This window comes from Piliocolobus tephrosceles, chromosome 5, assembly GCF_002776525.5.
Source record: "Piliocolobus tephrosceles isolate RC106 chromosome 5, ASM277652v3, whole genome shotgun sequence".
Taxonomy (NCBI): Eukaryota; Metazoa; Chordata; class Mammalia; order Primates; family Cercopithecidae; genus Piliocolobus; species Piliocolobus tephrosceles.
Window position 1 is genome coordinate 98865214 of NC_045438.1, and position 19489 is coordinate 98884702.

At 42.0% G+C, this 19489-nt stretch overlaps 1 protein-coding gene and 1 pseudogene across 5 annotated transcripts in view; both read left to right on the top strand.

Annotated features, from left to right (window-relative positions):
* The window catches only part of CGAS (cyclic GMP-AMP synthase), a 31996-nt gene extending 16232 nt beyond the window's left edge, over positions 1-15764 (top strand). Inside the window, exons 4-6 of one of the 4 annotated variants that reach the window (XM_023219244.3) lie at positions 9376-9478; positions 12510-12790; positions 14713-15764. In XM_023219244.3, coding sequence (XP_023075012.1) covers positions 9376-9478; positions 12510-12790; positions 14713-14759 — 431 coding nt within the window. In that variant the 3' untranslated portion in view covers positions 14760-15764. Of the gene's footprint in view, positions 1-9375; positions 9479-12509; positions 14619-14712 lie in introns of those variants that run through there. The other 3 variants (XM_023219245.3, XM_023219242.3, XM_023219243.3) reach the window with 3 other exon arrangements.
* On the top strand, positions 15037-15769 carry LOC111547446 (annotated as a pseudogene). Its single transcript, XR_002733139.2, has one exon. The product of XR_002733139.2 is annotated as an RNA-binding protein 8A pseudogene (transcript).
* The last annotated feature ends 3720 nt before the right edge of the window (positions 15770-19489 follow it).

Sequence of the window (19489 nt, forward strand, 5' to 3'; positions counted from 1 at the left end):
GAGCTATGATCATGCCACTTCCCTCCATCCTGGGTAACATAGCAAGACGTCCACTATACCCCACCCACCAAAAAAAAAAAAAAGTCACTGGACAGTTTAACTCAACGTAGGCAAATTAACTTGTTTCATTATGTTATCTGTTTTTAGATACTGGTTTTTAAATTTTGATTTAATTTGTTTCATACATTTATAAAGTATATACATGGTTCCACAGTCAAAGCTATGGAAAAAGGTACAATTAGAGAAACATCTTCTGTTCATGTCCTCTCCATGCTCTTCTCTCCTTCCCTGATTAGAAACCTTTTTAATTGTTTTTAGTTTACCCTTCCATGGTTTTTAAATTTTATTTATTTATTTATTTCGAGATGGAGTCTCTTTCTGTTGCCCAGGCTGGAGTGCAGTGGGGTGATCTTGGCTCACTGCAGTCTCCGCTTCCCAGGTTTAAGTGATTCTCCTGCCTCAGCCTCCCAGAGTAGATGGGATTACAGGTGTGCACCACCACGCCTGGCTAATTTTTGTGTTTTTAGTAGAGATGAGGTTTCACCACGTTGGCCAGGCTGGTCTTGAACTCCTGACCTCAGGTGGTCCACCCACCTTGGCCTCCCAAAGTACTGAGACTATAGGCGTGAGCTACCGCGCCTAGCCTTCCGGTTTTAAAAGTGTAAGTAAATATATTCTCTCTCTCTCACTCACTCATGTAATGGCTCAAACCTATAATCCCAGTACTTTGGGAGGCTGAAGTGGGTGGATCACTTGAGGTCAGGAGTTCGAGACCAGCGTGGGCAACATGGTGAAAGTCTGTCTCTACTAAAATACAAAAATTAGCCAAGTGTGGTGGTGCATGCCTGTAGTCCCAACTATTCAAGAGGCTGATGTGGGGGGGAAATCACTTGAGCCCTGGAGTTTGAGGCTGCAGTGAGCCAAGATGGTGCCACTGCACTCCAACCTGGGCGACAGAGTGAGACCCTGTCTCAAAAACAAAGAAAAAGTTGTGCCTTTTATTTTAAAAAGGGAGTAGCATATAAATGTGTATACAGTATATAATATAAATTATATACAATGTTTTATATTATGTAAGGCATATTGCATATAAATTATACATATTACATATAAATACTTATGTAAATATATATTCATATAAATATATTTAATACATATTTTTAAGATAAAGACATCAGGTAAAAACTAAGGAAATCTGGTTAAAGTATAAACTTTAGTTAACAATAATGTATCAGTATTGGTTTATTGTACCAATGGATTTTATGAATATGGGGTGTTAATAATAGGGAAATGGGGGTGCAGTGGCATGTGCTTATAGTCCTAGTTTCCTCAACCTTTGGGAGGCTGAGGCAGGAGGATCATTGAGCCCAGGAGTTAGGGTTGTTCTGCTTGGAGCTGAACTCCTGGGTTCAAGTGATCCTCCCATCTCAGCCTCCCACCTCCCAACTAGCTGAGATTACAGGTGCACGACACTGTGTCCAGCTGGACATTTTTTCAAGTGGGTTTAAAACTTGGTATTTTGACTGTCCTTTTATCTTAAGAACAAAAAACTGCAAAAAAAAATAAGCTGTTTTTTATAAGTGTATTATTGGTAATAATACTGGTATTGAAAAAGGCAGATTAAACATGTAAATATTAGATAATATACTAATTTGTATATATATAAAATATACTTGTATGCCACCCCCTTTTTAAAATAAAAGGTATACCTTTTCTTTTTTTAAAAAGTAGACACAGGCCGGGTGCGGTGGCTCAAGCCTGTAATCCCAGCACTTTGGGAGGCTGAGACGGGCAGATCACGAGGTCAGGAGATCGAGACCATCCTGGCTAACACGGTGAAACCCCATCTCTGCTAAAAATACAAAAAAAAAACTAGCCAGGCGAGGTGGCGGGCGCCTGTAGTCCCAGCTACTCGGGAGGCTGAGGCAGGAGAATGGCGTAAACCCGGGAGGCGGAGCTTGCAGTGAGCTGAGATCTGGCCACTGCACTCCAGCCCCGGCGACAGAGCAAGACTCCGTCTCAAAAAAAAAAAAAAAAGTAGACACAGAGTCTCACTGTGTTGCCCAGGCTGGTCTCAAACTCCTGGCCTCAAGCAGTCCTCCCACTGTGGCCTCCTAAAGTGCTGGGATTATAGGCATGAGCCATCACAGCCAGGCCACACATTCTTCTTTTTAATTTTATTAATTTGTTTTATTTTTTAATTTTATAGAAGCCCTGCTCTCAGATATAACACGTTTTTTCTTTTAATTTAACGAGATATTTTCGAGCTCACTCCATACCTCTCTATAGAGATAATACCCATTCCTTTTTAAAGTCTATTTTTACAGCTGGTCAAAGAGTAAATCCTTATGTAGGCATTTCCCAGATCTCCATAGGCATCATTCCAATTTGCTTTTCCACAGCAATGTATCAGGAGTACCTGCTTCACCCTCAACCTCACTGACTTGTTAAACTTTTTGCCAACTGAAATTCTTGCCAACTCTAATTCTTGAAATAGTCCAAAAAGCGAGAAATGATAAATCAATGTAGTTTATTTAAAAATAAACTTTTGGTTTTAGCAAGTTTTACATTTACAGAAAAATTGTAAAAGGTAGTACAGAGAGTTCCTGTATAACCCCATACCCATTCCCCTGGGGTTTTGTGTTGGGGAGGTAGTAGGCACTGTATTGTCCATGCTGGTCTCGAACTGAGCTCGGTGATCCTCCCGCCTCACCAGATCAAGTAACCGGGACTACAGACACGTGCCACTGCAGAACCCCCATTTTCCTATTATTAATATTTCACATTAATATATTTATACAATTAATAAACCAATATTGATACATTATTGTTAGCTAAGGGCTATATCCGCTGGGCACAGTGGGTCATGCCTGTAATCCCAGCACTTTGGGAGGCCGAGATGGGCAGATCACCTGAAATCAAGAGTTCGAAACTACCCTGGCCAACATGGTGAAACCCCATCTCTACTAAAAAAATACAAAAATTAGCCAGGCATGATGGCATGTGCCTTAGTCCCAGCTACTTGGGAGGCTGAGATAGGAGAATCACTTGAACTCGGGGGGTGGAGGTTGCAGTGAGCCAAGATCATGCCACTGCACTCCAGTCTAGGTGACAGAGCGAGACTCCATCTCAAAAAAAAAAAAAAAAAAAAGGTCTATACCTTATCCGGATTTCCTTAGTTTTTCTTAATGTCCGTTGACTATTCCAAGATCCCATTTAGGATACCATATTGCATTTAGTTGTCATGTCTCCTTAAGCTACTCTTAACTGTGACAGTTTTTTGGTTTTAACAGTTTTGAGGAGTACTAATTAGGTATTTTGTAGAATGTCCTTTACTTGAGATTTATTATGTTTCTTATGATTTTATCAGAGGTATTGGGTTTGGGGAAGGAAGGTCACAGAGGCAAAGTGCCATCCTTATCGCATTTTATCAAGGGTACATGCCACCTTTCTTTACAGTCATATACAGTTGACCCTCAGGATTGGCTCCAGGGTACCCTGCAGACACCAAAGTCCACAGATGCTCAAATCCCTTACATAAAATGATGTAATACAGTTGGCCCTCCATATCTGTGGGTTTCAATCCATGGTTGGTTGAATTCTCAGATGTGAAACCCTTGGATACAAAGGGCAAACCGCATTGGGTAGCTATCCCTGAACTCTTTATTCTGTCCCATTAAAATCTTTGTCTATCTTTGTACCATGTTGCACATAATGTAGCTTTATAATTAGTCTCAATATCTTTTAGGGTAAGTTCTACCACTTTGTTTTTCTCCAAGAGTGTTTTAGAGAGTCTTGATCCTTTGCATTCTCGTATAAATTTTGAAATCAGCTTGTCAGATTCCACAAAATACTTTTTGGAATTTTGATTGAGATAATGTTGAATCTATAGATAAATTTGGGGCCAGGAATGATGGCTTATGCCTGTCATTCTAGCACTTCAGAAGGCTGAGGAAGGAGAGTTGCTTGAGCTGAGGAGTTCAAGACCATCTTGGACAACACTCTGTAAAAACTCCACCCAGGTGCGGTGACTCACGCCTGTAATCCCAGCACTTTGGGAGGCTGAGATGGGTGGATTATGAAGTCAAGAGATCGAGACCATCCTGGCCAACATGGTGAAACCCCATCTCTACTAAAAATACAAAAACTAGCTGGGCATAGTGGCGCACGCCTGTAGTCCTAGCTACTTGGGAGGCTGAGGCGGGAGAATAACCTGGAAGGCAGAGGTTGCAGTGGGCCGAGATCGCGCCATTGCACTCCAGCCTTTCGACAGAGAGATACTCCATCTCAAAAAAAATTTTTAAATAAAAAAACTCTCTATAAAAGTTTTTATAGAGGGTTGTGAGTCTTCATCTCTATAAAAACTTCTTTAAAAATTCGCCAGGTATGGTGGTGTGCACTTGTAGCTTGTAGTCTTAGTTATGCAAGAAAATCACTGAAGCTCAGGAGTTTGAGGTGACTCTCTATAAAAGTTTTTATAGAGGGTTGTGAGTCTTCATCTCTATAAAAACTTCTTTAAAAATTCGCCAGGTATGGTGGTGTGCACTTGTAGCTTGTAGTCTTAGTTATGCAAGAAAATCGGGCCGGGCGCGGTGGCTCAAGCCTGTAATCCCAGCACTTTGGGAGGCCGAGATGGGCGGATCACGAGGTCAGGAGATCGAGACCATCCTGGCTAATACGGTGAAACCCCGTCTCTACTAAAAAATACAAAAAAACTAGCCGGGCGAGGTGGCGGGCGCCTGTAGTCCCAACTACTTGGGAGGCTGAGGCAGGAGAATGGCGTAAACCCGGGAGGCGGAGCTTGCAGTGAGCTGAGATCCAGCCACTGCACTCCAGCCTGGGTGAGAGAGCAAGACTCCGTCTCAAAAAAAAAAAAAAAAAAAGAAAGAAAATCACTGAAGCTCAGGAGTTTGAGGTGACCGTGAGCTATGATCTTGCCACTGCACTCCAGCCTGGGTAACAGAACAAGACATTGTCTCTATTAAAAAAGAAATAAATAAACATGGGAGAGAGTTGATATGTTAACAATATTGAGTCTCCCAATCCACTTGTTTAGATCTCCTCTAATACTGCCCAGCTTCACTCAGCATTTTCTCTGCAGAGGTTTTGTATATCTTTTGTTAATTTACTCATAGGTAATTGATCTATTTTAAAACTTTTTATTTATCTATTTATTTTGAGATGGAGTCTCGCTCTGTCACCCAGGCTGGAGTGCAGTGATGCGATCTCGGCTTACTGTACCCTCCACCTCCAGGATTCAAGCGATTCTCCTGCCTCTGCCTCCTGAGTAGCTGGGATTACAGGGCCCACCACCATGCCTGGATAATTTTTGTATTTTTAGTAGAGATAAGGTTTCACCATGTTATCCAGGCTGCTCTCAAACTCCTGACCTCAGGTGATCTGCTCACCTCGGTCTCCCAAAGTGCTGGGATAACAGACGTGAGCCACTGCACCTGGCCAAAACTTTTTATTATGAAAATTTTAAACCAGTGCCATAGGAGACTGGGCCGGGAGTGGTGGCTCATGACTGTAATAAATATCAGCATTTTGAGAGGCTGAGATGGGTGGATCACTTGAGCCTAGGAGTTCAAGCCTGGGCCATGTGGCAAAACCCTGTCTCTTCAAAAAATACAAAATAAATTAGCTGGGTATTGTAATATGCACCTGTTGTCCCAGCTATCTCGGGGGCTGAGGTGGGAGAATCACTTGAGCCTAGGAGGTTGAGGCTGCTGTGAGCCGAGATCATGCCACTGCACTCCAGCCTGGGTGATAAAGGGAAACCTTGTCTTAAAAAAATAATAAATGACTGGGAGCGGTGGCTCACACCTGTAATCCAAGCACTTTGGGAGGCCAAGGCAGGTGGATCACCTGAGGTCAGGAGTGCGAGACCGGCCAACATGGTGAAACCCCATCTCTACTAAAAATACAAAATTAGCCGGGCATGGTGGCGCATGCCTGTAATCCTAGCTACTCGGGAGGCTGAGACAGGAGAATCACTTGAACCCAGAAGGTGGAGGTTGCAGTGAGCTGAGATGGCGTCACTGCACTCCAGCCTGGGCAACAGAGCAAGACTCCATCTCAAAAAATAAAAATAAATGCACAAATAATAATTTTCTTATATTGGCTGGGCACAGTGGCTCACACCTGTAATTCCAGCACTTTGGGAGGTGGGAGGATTGCTGGAGTCCAGGAGTTCAAGATCAGCCTGGGCAAAGTGGAGAGACCCCATCTCTACAAAAAATCTAAAAATTAGCCAGCCGTGATGGTGTATGCTTCTGGTCCCAGCTATTGGAAAGGCTGACATGGGAAGATTGATTGAGGCTGGGAAGTTGAGGTTTCAGTGAGCCGTGTTCATGCACTCCAGCCTGGGTGACAGGGAGATCTTGTCTCAAAAAAAAAGAAAAAAAAAAGTAATAATTCCCTAATATCAAACATCTATTCGGTATTAAAATTTCCACTTGTCTTGTAAGTGTCATACATTTTTTTTGTTCAGTTGCCTGTTTGGATCAGGATTCAAATAAGGTTCATACATTGTGACTGACCAATATGTCTTTTAAATCTCTTTTAACTCATAACTTCCTCTTTCATAACTTTTTTATTCATTGAATAAAATGTACTCAATTTACTTCAATTTACTCATTGAAGAAACAGGTTATTTTTCCTGTAGAGTTTCCCAAAGAGAGGATTTTGTAGAGTGCATTCTAGAAGTGTCGTTTAGCGTGTTCTGCTTTCATCTATATTTCTTTCTTTTTTTTTTTTTTTGAGAGGGAGTTTCACTCTTGTTGCCCAGGCTGGAGTGTAATCACCCGATCTTGGCTAACTACAACCTCCACCTCCCAGGTTCAGGTGATTTTCCTGCCTTGGCCTCCAGAGTAGCTGGGATTACAGACTTGCACCACCATGCCCGGCTAATGTTCGTATTTTTCGTAGAGATAGGGTTTCACTATGTTGGTCTGACTGATCTTGAACTCCTGACCTCAGGTGATCCACCGCCTCGGCCTCCCAAAGTGCTGGGATTACAGGAGTGAGCCACTGCGTCTGACCTCATCCATATTTCATTAGCAGTTAGATCTAGAAGATAATTGCTACGTGTTTTTTGTTTTTGTTTTTTGAAACTGAGTCTCACTCTGTCATTCAGGCTGGAGTGCCATGGAGTGATCTCGGCTCACAGCAACCTCCGCCACCCGAATTCAAGCGATTCCCCTGCCTCAGCCTCCTGAGTAGCTGGGATTACAGTTGCGCACCACAATGCCCGGCTAATTTTTGTATTTTTAGTAGAGACGGGGTTTTGCCATGTTTGCCAGGCTGCTCTTGAACCCCATACCTCAGGTGATCTGCTCACCTCGGCCTCCCACAGTGCTGGGATTACAGGCATGAGCCACTGCACCCGGCCTAATTGCTAGTTTTTATACTATTATAAGAAACATCTTCCTCAAAATTTCATTTTTTGTTTACTGCCGTATATCAAAATACCTTTGATTTTCATATCCACAATCTTGGTAACTTTTTAAATTGATTTGGTGAATTTATTTATAGATTTTTTTTTCTTTTTTCTTTTTCTTTCTTTTTTGAGATGGAGTCTCGCTGTGTTGCCCAGGCTGGAGTGCAGTGGCGTGATCTTTACTCACTGCAACCTCGGCATTCTGGATTCAAGGGATTCTCCTGCCTCAGCCTCCCAAGTAGCTGGGACTGTATACAAATACATACATACATGTGGTATGTGTAGGCACACGCCACCACACCAGCTAATCTTTGTATTTTTAGTAGATAGGGTGTTTCACCATGTTGGCCAGGCTGGTCTCCTGTCTCGGCCTCCTGAAGTGCTGGGATTATAGGTGTGAGCCACCATGCCCAGCATTGTAGACTCTTTTGCATTTCCTATATATGCAATTATATCATCTATTAATAATGATGGCTTTGTTTCTCCCTTTCCAGTGTGTAACCCTGTTTTTCCTTCCCTTACTGTGCTTGCTATGACACCCAGTGCATGTTGAACAGAAATAGAGATAGCAGAAGTTTTGCCTTTTTTATGATTTCTCTCTCCAACTTTTTACCTCACATAATGATTGTTGCTATAGTTTTCTAAAGTCTACCTTTTATTGAATCAAGTGTCCCTCTAGACTTAAATTACTAAGAGGATTTTTTTTTAATGATGAATGACTATAGGATTTTAATAGCTTCATTTTCTTCATCTATCGAGACAATCACGTGTTTCTCCTCTGTTCTATTAATGTGACAGATTATATTGATTGATTTTTCTGGAAAATCCTGCAGATTATAAACCACTTATACATTACCAGTATAAAACCACTAAGTAACAGGATGTTCAGAGCATAAAAGAGCTAGCCATAGTAAGACCCGGGGAGAAATCTTTTTTTTTCTTTTTGGAGACAGAGTCTTGCTCTTTCACCCAGACTGGAGTGCAGTGGCACGATCTCAGCTCACTGCAAGCTCTGCCTCGCGGGTTCACCATTCTCCTGCCTCAGCCTCCCAAGTAGCTGGGATTACAGGCACCCGCACCATGCCCGGCTAATTTTTCATATTTTTAGTAGAGGCGGGGTTTCACCGTGTTAGCCAGGATGGTCTCGATCTCCCGACCTTGTGATCCGCCCGCTTCGGCCTCCCAAAGTGCTGGGATTACAGGCGTGAGCCACCGCGCCTGGCCGAAATCATTCTATATTTACACAAACTCTCATAAATAAGAAGAAAGGAAATGATCCTCAATTCATTTTGTATTAATACTAAAACCTGTAAGGATGGTACAGAAAAAGTGAATAAATTGATTCAAATTATTATTAAAATATTTAACAAAGGGAATTTAGCAATATATAAAAGGTAATACATCTTACTATTGCTAACTATATTAAATTGTGACTTCCTTTTTTTTTCAGTTAGGCCCATTTTTTGTCTCAGTGTACTTATTTTTATATGTAATTATTTATCTGTTCACTTCTTTTGATTCACTCCTAGGATTTTTTCAGAATATTTTCTTTTACTTTTTTTTTTGATTGAGTTTTGCTCTTGTTGCCCAGGCTGGAGTGCAATGGTGTGATCTCGGCTCACTGCAGCCTCCACCTCCCAGGTTCAAGCGGGTTCTCCTTCCTCAGCCTCCCAAGTAGCTGGGATTACAGGCATGTGCCACCATGCCTGGATAATTTTTTTTGTATTTTTAGTAGAGATGGGGTTTTTCCATGTTGATCAGGCTGGTCTCGAACTCCCGACCTTAGCCTCCTCGGCCTCCCAAAGTGCTGGGATTACAGGCGTGAGCCACCATGCCCAGCCCCAAAATATTTTCATGAGGGAAATCACTTAAATATTGTTTAGATATGGATGCTTTGGGTAAAGTGCTTTTCTGTTTTTCTTTTTGAAATTAAGAGGAAACATGGCGGCTATCCTTCTCTCACATCGAAAAGGAAATTTTGAGCAATCATGGAAAATCTAAAACGTGCTGTGAAAACAAAGGAATGAAATGTTGCAGGTAACAGCCTTATTTTGTTAAATGACAGGTTATCTATGGTATGCTTAATTATTTGTTAACTCCATACCTCAAACCTGAAGACCTGAGCTGGGTTGGGTCTGGGGAGCAGGGCAGGATTGGGTTGAGCTGGGGAGAGTGTCAGTATGAAACCAGAGAAGCTGGATCCAAAGGGCCAAGGAAAGGATGTTGTTGGAAAGCAAGGCCAGGGAATAGTAGTTCTGAACCCTGGATCAGATGAATGTGTTTTTGTAAAGATGTATCAGTAGGACAGAGTGAGAGGGTATGAACACTAGCTATGACAATTCGATGGGTCTTAGTATTCTGCTTGTTTAAAAGTAATGGATATTAATGCCATATAGTTGGAGGGGGCCAAAGGATCGCTCTTATTGGATATTGGGCTTGCTTTGGGATAGTTGGGTTGTGTTGACGGCTAGGGATTGACTGACCAAACTGAAAACAACACTATGTGAGTAATTTTTTTTTTTTTTTTTTTATTTTTTTTTTTTTTTTTTTGAGACAGACTTTCACTCTGTCACTCAGACTGGAGTGCAGTGGCACAATCATGGCTCACTACAGCCTCGATCTCCTAGGCTCAAGCAATCATCCTACCTCAGCCCCCCAAGTAGCTGAGACTACAGGTGCATGCCAGCATGCTCGGTTAATTTTTAAAAAAGGTTTGTAGAGGGCCTGTAATGCCAACCTAGCAACATGGTGAGACCCCACCTCCATAAAAATTTTAAAAATTACTCAGGCGTGGTGACTGGTGCCTGTGGTCCCAGCTACTTGGAAGGCTGAGGTGGGAGAATCGCTTGAGCCCAGAAAACCAAGGCTGCAGTGAGCCATGATCGTGCCACTTACTGCAACCTGGGTGACATAGTGACACCCTGTCTCAAAAAAAAATTTTTTTTTATTGGTAGAGATGGTGGTCTCCCTTTGTTGCCCAGGCAGGCTGGCCACCAACTCCTGGGTTCAAGTAATCTTCCTGCCTTGGCCTCCCAAAGTCTTGGGATTACAGGGATGAGACACTGCACCCCACCATTTTTTTTTTGTGATGGAATACACACCATAAATAACTAAGATTGAAAAGGAATTGTTCATTTGAGTTTTTAAAGTTGGCCAGTATTGGCCAGGCGTGGTGGCTCACACCTGTAATCCCAGCACTTTGGGAGGCTGAGGCAGGTAGATCACCTGAGGTCAGGAATTCGAGACCAGCTTGGCCTACATTGCGAAACCCCGTCTCTACTAAAAATACGAAAATTAGCTAGGCGCAGTGGTGCGTGCCTGTAATCTCCACTACTCAGGAGACTGAGGCAAGAGAATCACTTGAACCTGGGAGACAGAGGTTGCAGTGAGCTGAGATCGTACCACTGCACTCCAGCCTGGGCAACAGAGCAAGACTCCATCTTAAATAAATAAATAAAGTTGGCCAGTATAAAGATCACAAAAGTTAAAAAATCAAAACAAAAATGCCCAACATGCAGGCACAGAGGTTCTTTGAGGTCTCATATGCAGGCTTTGAAGCGAGCATTAAGAAAAATATATTGTTGGCCAGGAACAGTGGCTCATGCCTGTAATCCCAGCATTTTGGGAGGCTGAGGCAGGTAGATCACCTGAGGTCAGGAGTTTGAGACCAGCCTGGCCAAGATGGTGAAACCCTGTCTCTACAAGAATGCAAAAATTAGCCAGGCGAGGTGGCATGCGCCTGTAATCCCAGCTACTTAGGAGTTGGAGGCATCAGAATTGCTTGAACCCAGTAGGCAGAGGTTGTGGTGAGCTGAGATCATGCCACTGCACTCCAGTCTGGGCAACAGAGCGAGACTCTGTCTCAAAAAAAAAAAAAAAAGAAATATTGTTGATAAGGCTACTTTCATAAATAGTACATTTTATCAACTACTGAATAACTAGATGAAACAGCAGACTATCTATGGTATGCTTAATAATGTAAATAATTCTGTGATATCAGTGGATTTTAAAAAAGAAAAAAATTATATTAATTTTGCAGTTCAATAAAGTAAAATAATTTTATAACAAAACAAGATTTTGGATCGCTTGATGGGGGTAAGGGGAGGGTCAGAGGTTGCAGTGAGCTGAGATTGCATCACTGCACCCCAGCCTGGGTGACACAGCGAGACCCTGTCTCAAAAAAAAAAAAAAAAAAGTATAAATATCCGTTAGCTTTATACAATCGAAGAAATTGATAGAATATATTTAAGCTAAGAATGGGTAAGGGAGGGAAAAAATGTGTTTTTGAAATTCAAACCATATATTTGAAAACATAATCAGATTTTAGTGTGACTGTTATTATATTTATGTTATTTATTTTATTTTATTATTATTTTTTGAGATGGAGTCTTACTTGTTGCCCAGGCTGGAGTGCAGTGGCACGATCTCGGCTCACTGCATCCTCTGCCTCCCGGGTTCAAGCAATTCTCCTGCCTCAGCCTCCCAAGTATCTGGGACCACAGGCACCCGCCACCATGCCCGGCTAATTTTTGTATTTTTTAGTAGAGGTGGGGTTTCACCGTGTTAGCCAGGATGGTCTCAATCTCCTGACCTTGTGATTCGCCCGCCTCAGCCTCCCGAAGTACTGGAATGACAGGCGTGAGCCACCGCGCCCAGCCTTTGTTTTTTTTTTTGAAACAGAGTTTCGCTCTTGTTGCCCAGGCTGGAGTGCAATGATGCGATCTTGGCTCACTGCAACCTCTCCGTCCTGGCTTCAAGCGATTCTCATGCCTCAGCCTCCAGGGTGGCTGGGATTACAGGCGTGCACCACCAAGCCCAGCTAATTTTGTATTTTTAGTAGAGAAGGGGTTTCACCATATTAGTCAGGCTGGTCTTACATTCCTGACCTTAGGTGATCCCCCTGCCTCAGCCTCCCAAAGTGCTATGATTACTGGCGTGTGTCACCACGCCCGGCCTATATTTATGTTATTATATATATTTGTTGTTTATGTTTTTGCTATGAGATGCCTAAAATCCTTTGTTGAATGTAAATAAGTAAAAATAACTGTTTTCCTTTTTTATTCAACAGGAAAGATTGTTTAAAACTAATGAAATACCTTTTAGAACAGCTGAAAGAAAAGTTTAAAGACAAAAAACATCTGGAGAAATTCTCTTCTTATCATGTGAAAACTGCCTTCTTTTACATATGTACCCAGAACCCTGAAGACAGTCAGTGGGACCCCAAAGACCTGGGCCTCTGCTTTGATAACTGCGTGACATACTTTCTTGAGTGCCTCGGGACAGAAAAACTTCCGAATTATTTTATTCCTGGATTCAATCTATTCTCTAGCGACTTAATTGAAAAAAAAAGTAAAGAATTTCTTTCAAAGCAAATTGAATATGAAAGAAACAATGAGTTTCCAGTTTTTGGTGAATTTTGAAATTGTATTTTTAGAAAGAGATTGTATTTTTAGAGTGACCCTAAATCCTGGAGAATACAAGAAAAATTTAAAAAGAGGCCAGGCGCTGTGGCTTACACCTGTAATCCCAGCACTTTGGAGGCCAAGGCCACTTGAGGTCAGGAGTTTGAGAGCAGCCTGACCAACATGGTGAAACTCCGTCTCTACTAAAAATATAAAAATTAGCTGGCCATGGTGTTGTTACATGCCTGTAATCCCAGCTACTTGGGAGGCCGAGACATGAGAATCACTTGAACTCAGGAGGTGGAGGTTGCAGTGAGTCAAGATGGCACCACTGCAGTCCATCCTGGGTGACACAGCGAGACTCCCTCTCAAAAAATAAATAAATAAATAAATAAATAAGAAAAAAATAGGAAATTATTAAAACAATTTTTAAAAAAGCAACAAAATAACAAAAAATTAGAGTGACTGTAATAATTGGAATGTTTGAAATTTGTCACAGCAATAATTGACTAAAATGAATGTAAATAATTATTCAGTTTTCAGTTTGTTGTAATAAACTCTAATCAGTATAAAGGATTGACTATCCTAGAAAAAGATTACTCAAGGAATAAGAAGCAAAAGGAGTATTTGAAATCTAAAAACATTACCATGCTTGCTTTATCATGCAGGCAAATAAATAAATGACATTTTCAGATTGGAATAAAAAAAGATAAAGTACATATTGCCTTAATTAAATTCATCAAGTACTTACTGAAAAACAGCTCTCCACCATGCCTGGCCAGGAAATACATAATCTTTTTTTTGTTTTTTTTTGAGACGGAGTCTCACTCTGTTGCCCAGGCTGGAGTCCAGTGGCACGATCTCGGCTCACTGCAAGCTCTGCCTCCTGGGTTCACGCCATTCTCCTGCCTCAGCCTCCCGAGTAGCTGGGACTATTGGTGCCTGCCACCACACCTGGCTAATTTTTTTTAGTATTTTTAGTAGAGACTGGGTTTCACCTTGTTAGCCAGGATGATCTCAATCTCCTGACCTCGTGATCCACCTGCCTTGGCCTCCCAAAGTGCTGGGATTACAAGTGTGAGCCACTTTGCCAGGCCGAAATACATAATCTTATAAGAAAACATAAGATACTTTATTTTAATATATGTGACTAAATGTAAAACCTAATTTATTTTCTGTTATCTATTTATTTTTACTTTCAGTAACACTTTTTTTTTTTTTATTTTTAGGTAGCATTCAGCCTACAGGCAACTGCTGTTTGTTAAATTTTTCCTGTTCATATATTTTACACATTTTCTTCTTGGTTAATATTCTTCTTCTCATCGTTTTGTAGAAGTTCTTAATATATTTGGGGTACTTATCTTTCATTTGTTGTCTGTGTAACAAATCACTTCTGCATGTGGGTTGTCTGCACCTTTTTTGGTGTCTTTTAGTAAACAAGGTTTTTTGTTTTGTATTGTTTTGTTTATTGTAAAGATTTTAAAATTTTAATGGAGTTGATATTTTTTTCTTATTCAAGCATTTGAGAATAAATTGGAGTTGAATTTGTTATGGTTTTTTTGCTTTATACATCTTATTTAACAACCTACTGCGTTTGAACATACTAAGAGAAACATTAGACATTTGAAGAGTTTTGGGGGCAATTAATGATAAATAGAACACTATGCAAATAAAATAAGCAATTTTTCTTTTTTTTTTTTTGAGACAGAGTCTTGCTCTATCGCCCAGGCTGGAGTGCAGTGGCATGATCTTGGCTCACTGTAATCTCCCACTTCTGGATTCAAGCAATTCTCGTGCCTCAGCCTCCCAAGTAGCTGGGACTACAGTTGCACACCACCACTCCTGGCTAATTTTTTTTTGTATTTTTAGTAGAGACGGAGTTTCACCATGTTGTCAACTTGGTCTCCAACTCCTGACCTCGGGTGATCCACCCATCTCAACTTCCCAAAGTGCTGGGATTTCAGGCGTGAGCCACCGTGCCCAGCCAATCTAAGCAATGATTAACTCCGTAAAAAAAATGAATGCGTGAAAGAAAAGTCTGATATGAGAATATTGCTCAGCTGTAAGTATTGACAAAGTCCTTGTAATGTAACCATTGACTATTAATCTTATTGAAGTTACGGACTGTTGTCTGACTTTAAAAAATGTTTTAATGTGAAAAGAAAAGAGTTTCCCGAGGTACCTAGTGTCTGAGCGGCACAGACGAGATCTCGATCGAAGGCGAGATGGCGGACGTGCTAGATCTTCACGAGGCTGGGGGCGAAGATTTCGCCATGGATGAGGATGGGGACGAGAGCATTCACAAACTGAAAGAAAAAGCGAAGAAACGGACGGGTCACGGCTTTGGCTCTCCAAAGAGGGGTCCCGAGCGCCGATGCGTGAGGATTATGACAGCGTGGAGCAGGATGGCGATGAACCTGGACCACAACGCTCTGTTGAAGGCTGGATTCTTTTTGTCACTGGAGTCCATGAGGAAGCCACTGAAGAAGACATACACGACGAATTCGCAGAATATGGGGAAATTAAAAACATTCACCTCAACCTCGACAGGCGAACAGGATATCTGAAGGGGTATACTCTAGTTGAGTATGAAACATACAAGGAGGCCCAGGCTGCTATGGAGGGACTCAATGGCCAGGATTTGATGGGACAGCCCATCAGCGTTGACTGGTGTTTTGTTCGGGGTCCACCAAAAGGCAAGAGGAGAGGAGGCCGAAGACGCAGCAGAAGTCCAGACCGGAGACGTCGCTGACAGGTCCTGTGTTGTCCAGGTGTTCTCTTCAAGATTCCATTTGACCATGCAGCCTTGGACAAATAGGACTGGGGTGGAACTTGCTGTGTTTATATTTAATCTCTTACCCTATATGCATAGTATTTGAGTTGCGAATAAATGTTCCATTTTTGTTTTCTAAAAAAAAAAAGAAAAGAAAAAAAGAAATTATGATTACCCACTCTGTGGTTAGGATAGGACAATAGGCTTACTGCTTATATGGTGATAGTGGTAGGGGGATTACACTAGTTTCCTGTGTAACAACCACAACCTTAGAGGCTTAAAACAACACATATTTATTATCTCACATTTTCAGTGGGCCAAGTTCTGGGTGTGGCTCTGCTCAGAGTCTCTCAAGGCTATCATTAAGATGTCAGCCAGCGCTGTAGCCTCATCTGAGGCTTGACTGGAGAAGGATCCATTTTTGTTGGCAGAATTTAGTTTCTTACATTTGTAGGACTGAGGGCTTCAGTTTTTTGCTGTCAACCAGAGGTTGCCCTCAGTTCGTAGAAGCTGTCTTCAGTTCCTTACCAACATAGGCAGCCCACAACGGTAGCTCGATTCTTCAAAGCCAGCAAGGGAGGTACTCCAGCAAGAGGAGTGCTACAAACTTGTTTAACACAATTACATAACACATAATTATGGACAGCCATTGCCTGTACTATGTTCTATTGATTAGAAGCAAGTCAGAGGTCCCACTCATACCCATGGGGAGAGGAATCGCTCAAGGGTGTTTTTGTTGTCTCAGGTGCCAGCGATATAGTTAGGGGGAAAACAGTTCCCATAAGACCACCCTCATTTCTGTCAACAATTGCAATTTCAAGGGATTCCTAAAACCACCCTGAGGTTTGATGAAAGACGCACAGAACTCACTGAAACCACTACGCTCATGGTTGCAGTTTATTATATGGTAAGCATGCAAGTTTAAATCAGCCAAAGAAGTGCATAAGGCAGAGTTTAGGAGAGTACCAAACACAGCACTTTCCGTTGTCTTTTGGTGGAGTCATGGACATGTTTATTCTCTTGGCATCAATGTGTACCAATACACACAGAATATTGCCAGCCAGGGAAGTTCACCTGAGCCATGTCCAGAGTTCTTACTGCAGCTCGTGGTTGGCTGGCTATATGTCTAACCTCAGTTTCCAGCTCCTCTGGAGGGCAAGAAGTATAAGCTGATACCATGACCCAAAGACCCACCATAAATCACATTTTTATACTTTCTGGCACATTCCAAGAGTTTAGCCATTACCTTTCAGAAGCCAAGGGCAAAGGTGAGACTTTTCTTTGGGTTAAGTTAAATTCTTTACTACATAGATGTGAACATCAGGAGTTGGGGGGCCACAGGACAACCCTGAGGGCCTGACTGTTGCAGGTATGCAAAAACTGAATCTCTCTTATAGTGGGAAGTCAGTAGATGTCAAATTTTTAAAACCAAGAAATTGCAGTATAAGGAAGTTATTAATGGCTAAAAGATGAAAAGGTTACATCTTGGGAGTGGAAAATGAAGAGTGGAAGGGTTCAGGACTACTTTTTTTAAAAATAAAATGATTTAGTTTTTTTGTAAATATGAATACAGTTGGCAAAAACCAAACCAAAACAGAATAAAACCAAAAAATGACAGTTATATGATTGATCATGCCCAAGTACAACAGCATTTATTAGTAGAATATAAAAAATAAATTTTGTGGCCGGGTGCTGTGGCCCACGCCTGTAATTCCAGCACACTGGGAGGCTGAGGCGGGCAGATCACCTGATACCAGGAGTTTAAGACCAGCATGATCAACATGGAGATACCCCATCTCTACTAAAAATACAAAATTGGCTGGATGTGGTGGCACATGCCTGTAATCCCAGCTACTCAGGAAGGCTGAGGCAGGAGAATTGCTTTAACCTGGGAGGCAGAGGTTGCAGTGAGCCAAGATCGTGCCATTGCACTCCAGCCTGGGCAACAAAAGCGAAACTACATCTCAAAATTAATTAATTAAAAATGATAAAAAATTTATTATTATTATTATTTTTGAGACAGCGTCTTGCTCTGTCACCCAGGCTGGAATGCAGTGGCGCGATCTCGGCTCACTGCAACCTCCGCCTCCCGGGTTCAAGCGATTCTCCTGCCTTAGCCTCCCAAATAGCTGGGATTACAGGCGCCTGCCACCATGCTGGCTAACTTTTTGTGTTTTTAGTAGAGATGGGGTTTCACTATGTTGGCCGGGCTGGTCTTCAAAGCTTGATCTTGTGATCCAACTGCCTTGGCTTTCCAAAGTGCTAGGATTACAGGCGTGAGCCACTGCGCCCAGCCTAAAAATTTTATTATTTTTACCTGCTTTTTTTCCCCCCAGCTTTGACTCTCTAGATGCTTTTGAAAGTTTGAGTTCCTAAGAAATTCCACAGCTAGAGGCTCCTACAATGTCACTGAGTGAGGTTAAGGTTCTACTCTTATGGGGAGCATCTTATCCTTCGGGATTCTGGACAACTAGACCCCTAGGAACTTATAAAACAGCTGCTTTCATTAGGATTCTTTTGACATGGGGAAAATACAGCCATCGTCCATTAAAACACAATCCGCCGGGCGCGGTGGCTCAAGCCTGTAATCCCAGCACTTTGGGAGGCCGAGACGGGCGGATCACGAGGTCAGGAGATCAAGACCATCCTGGCTAACATGGTGAAAACCCCGTCTCTACTAAAAATACAAAAAAAAAAAAAAATTAGCCGGGCGAGGTGGCGGGCGCCTGTGGTCCCAGCTACTCAGGAGGCTGAGGCGGGAGAATGGTGTGAACCTGGGAGGCGGAGGTTGCAGTGAGCTGAGATCCGGCCACTGCACTCCAGCCTGGGCGACAAAGCAAGACTCCATCTCAGAAAAAAAAAATAATAATAATAAATAAAAATAAAAAATAAAACACAATCCAATTTGGGTACAAGTACTCTTCAGGTTTTCTAAGTTCTCCATAAGAACACCAAGACTAGGCTACCATCTTTTCTGGCAACAGACTACTTTTTAAATAAGCTTTGTGTAGTCCAAGATTTCTGGCAGGGAAATAGAAATAAAAAATAAAAACAAAAATAACCCTTGTAGAACCATTTGCTTCCATACAGTACATATATATTTGACTTTGATAAAAATGAAAACAATTTTTTTTTTGAGACAGAATTTGCCTCTTATTGTCCAGGCTGGAGTACAATGACATGATCTCGGCTCACTGAAACCTCTGCCTCCTGGGTTCAAGAGATTCTCCTGCCTCAGCCTCCCGAGTAGCTGGGATTATAGGCGCCCGCCACCACGTCTGGCTAATTTTGTATTTTTAATAGAGACCGGGTTTCTCTATGTTGGTCAGGCTGGTCTCAAACTCCTAACCTCAGGTGATCTGCCCGCCTCATCCTCCCAAAGTGCTGTGATTACAGGCGTGAGCCACCGTGCATGGCCTGAACACATATTATTTTAAAATTTCTTCATTTTGCCAAGTGCAGTGGCCTGAACACATATTACTTTTAATTTTTTTAATTTTTTTTTATTTTGCCAGGCGTGGTGGCAGATGCCTATAATCCCAGCTACTTGGGAGGCTGAGGCAGGAGAATCGCTTGAACCTGGGAGGCGGAGGTTGCGGGTGAGCCAAGATCATGCCATTGCACCCCAGCCTGGGCAACAAGAGTCAAACTGTCTAAAAAAAAAAAGAAAAGAAATATGTGTTCAATGTGAAAAAATCTGATGTTCACATTAAAAGTGTAAAAAAAAAAAAAGTGAAAATACAGAGAGCATTATTAATCTAACCTTTTGTTACTGGGTAGTGCCACGCAATTCCAGGCTCCTGGTGTCTTGTTTTGTTTGTTCATTTTTGAGATGGAGTCTCACTCTGTCACCCAGACTGGAGTGCAGTGGCC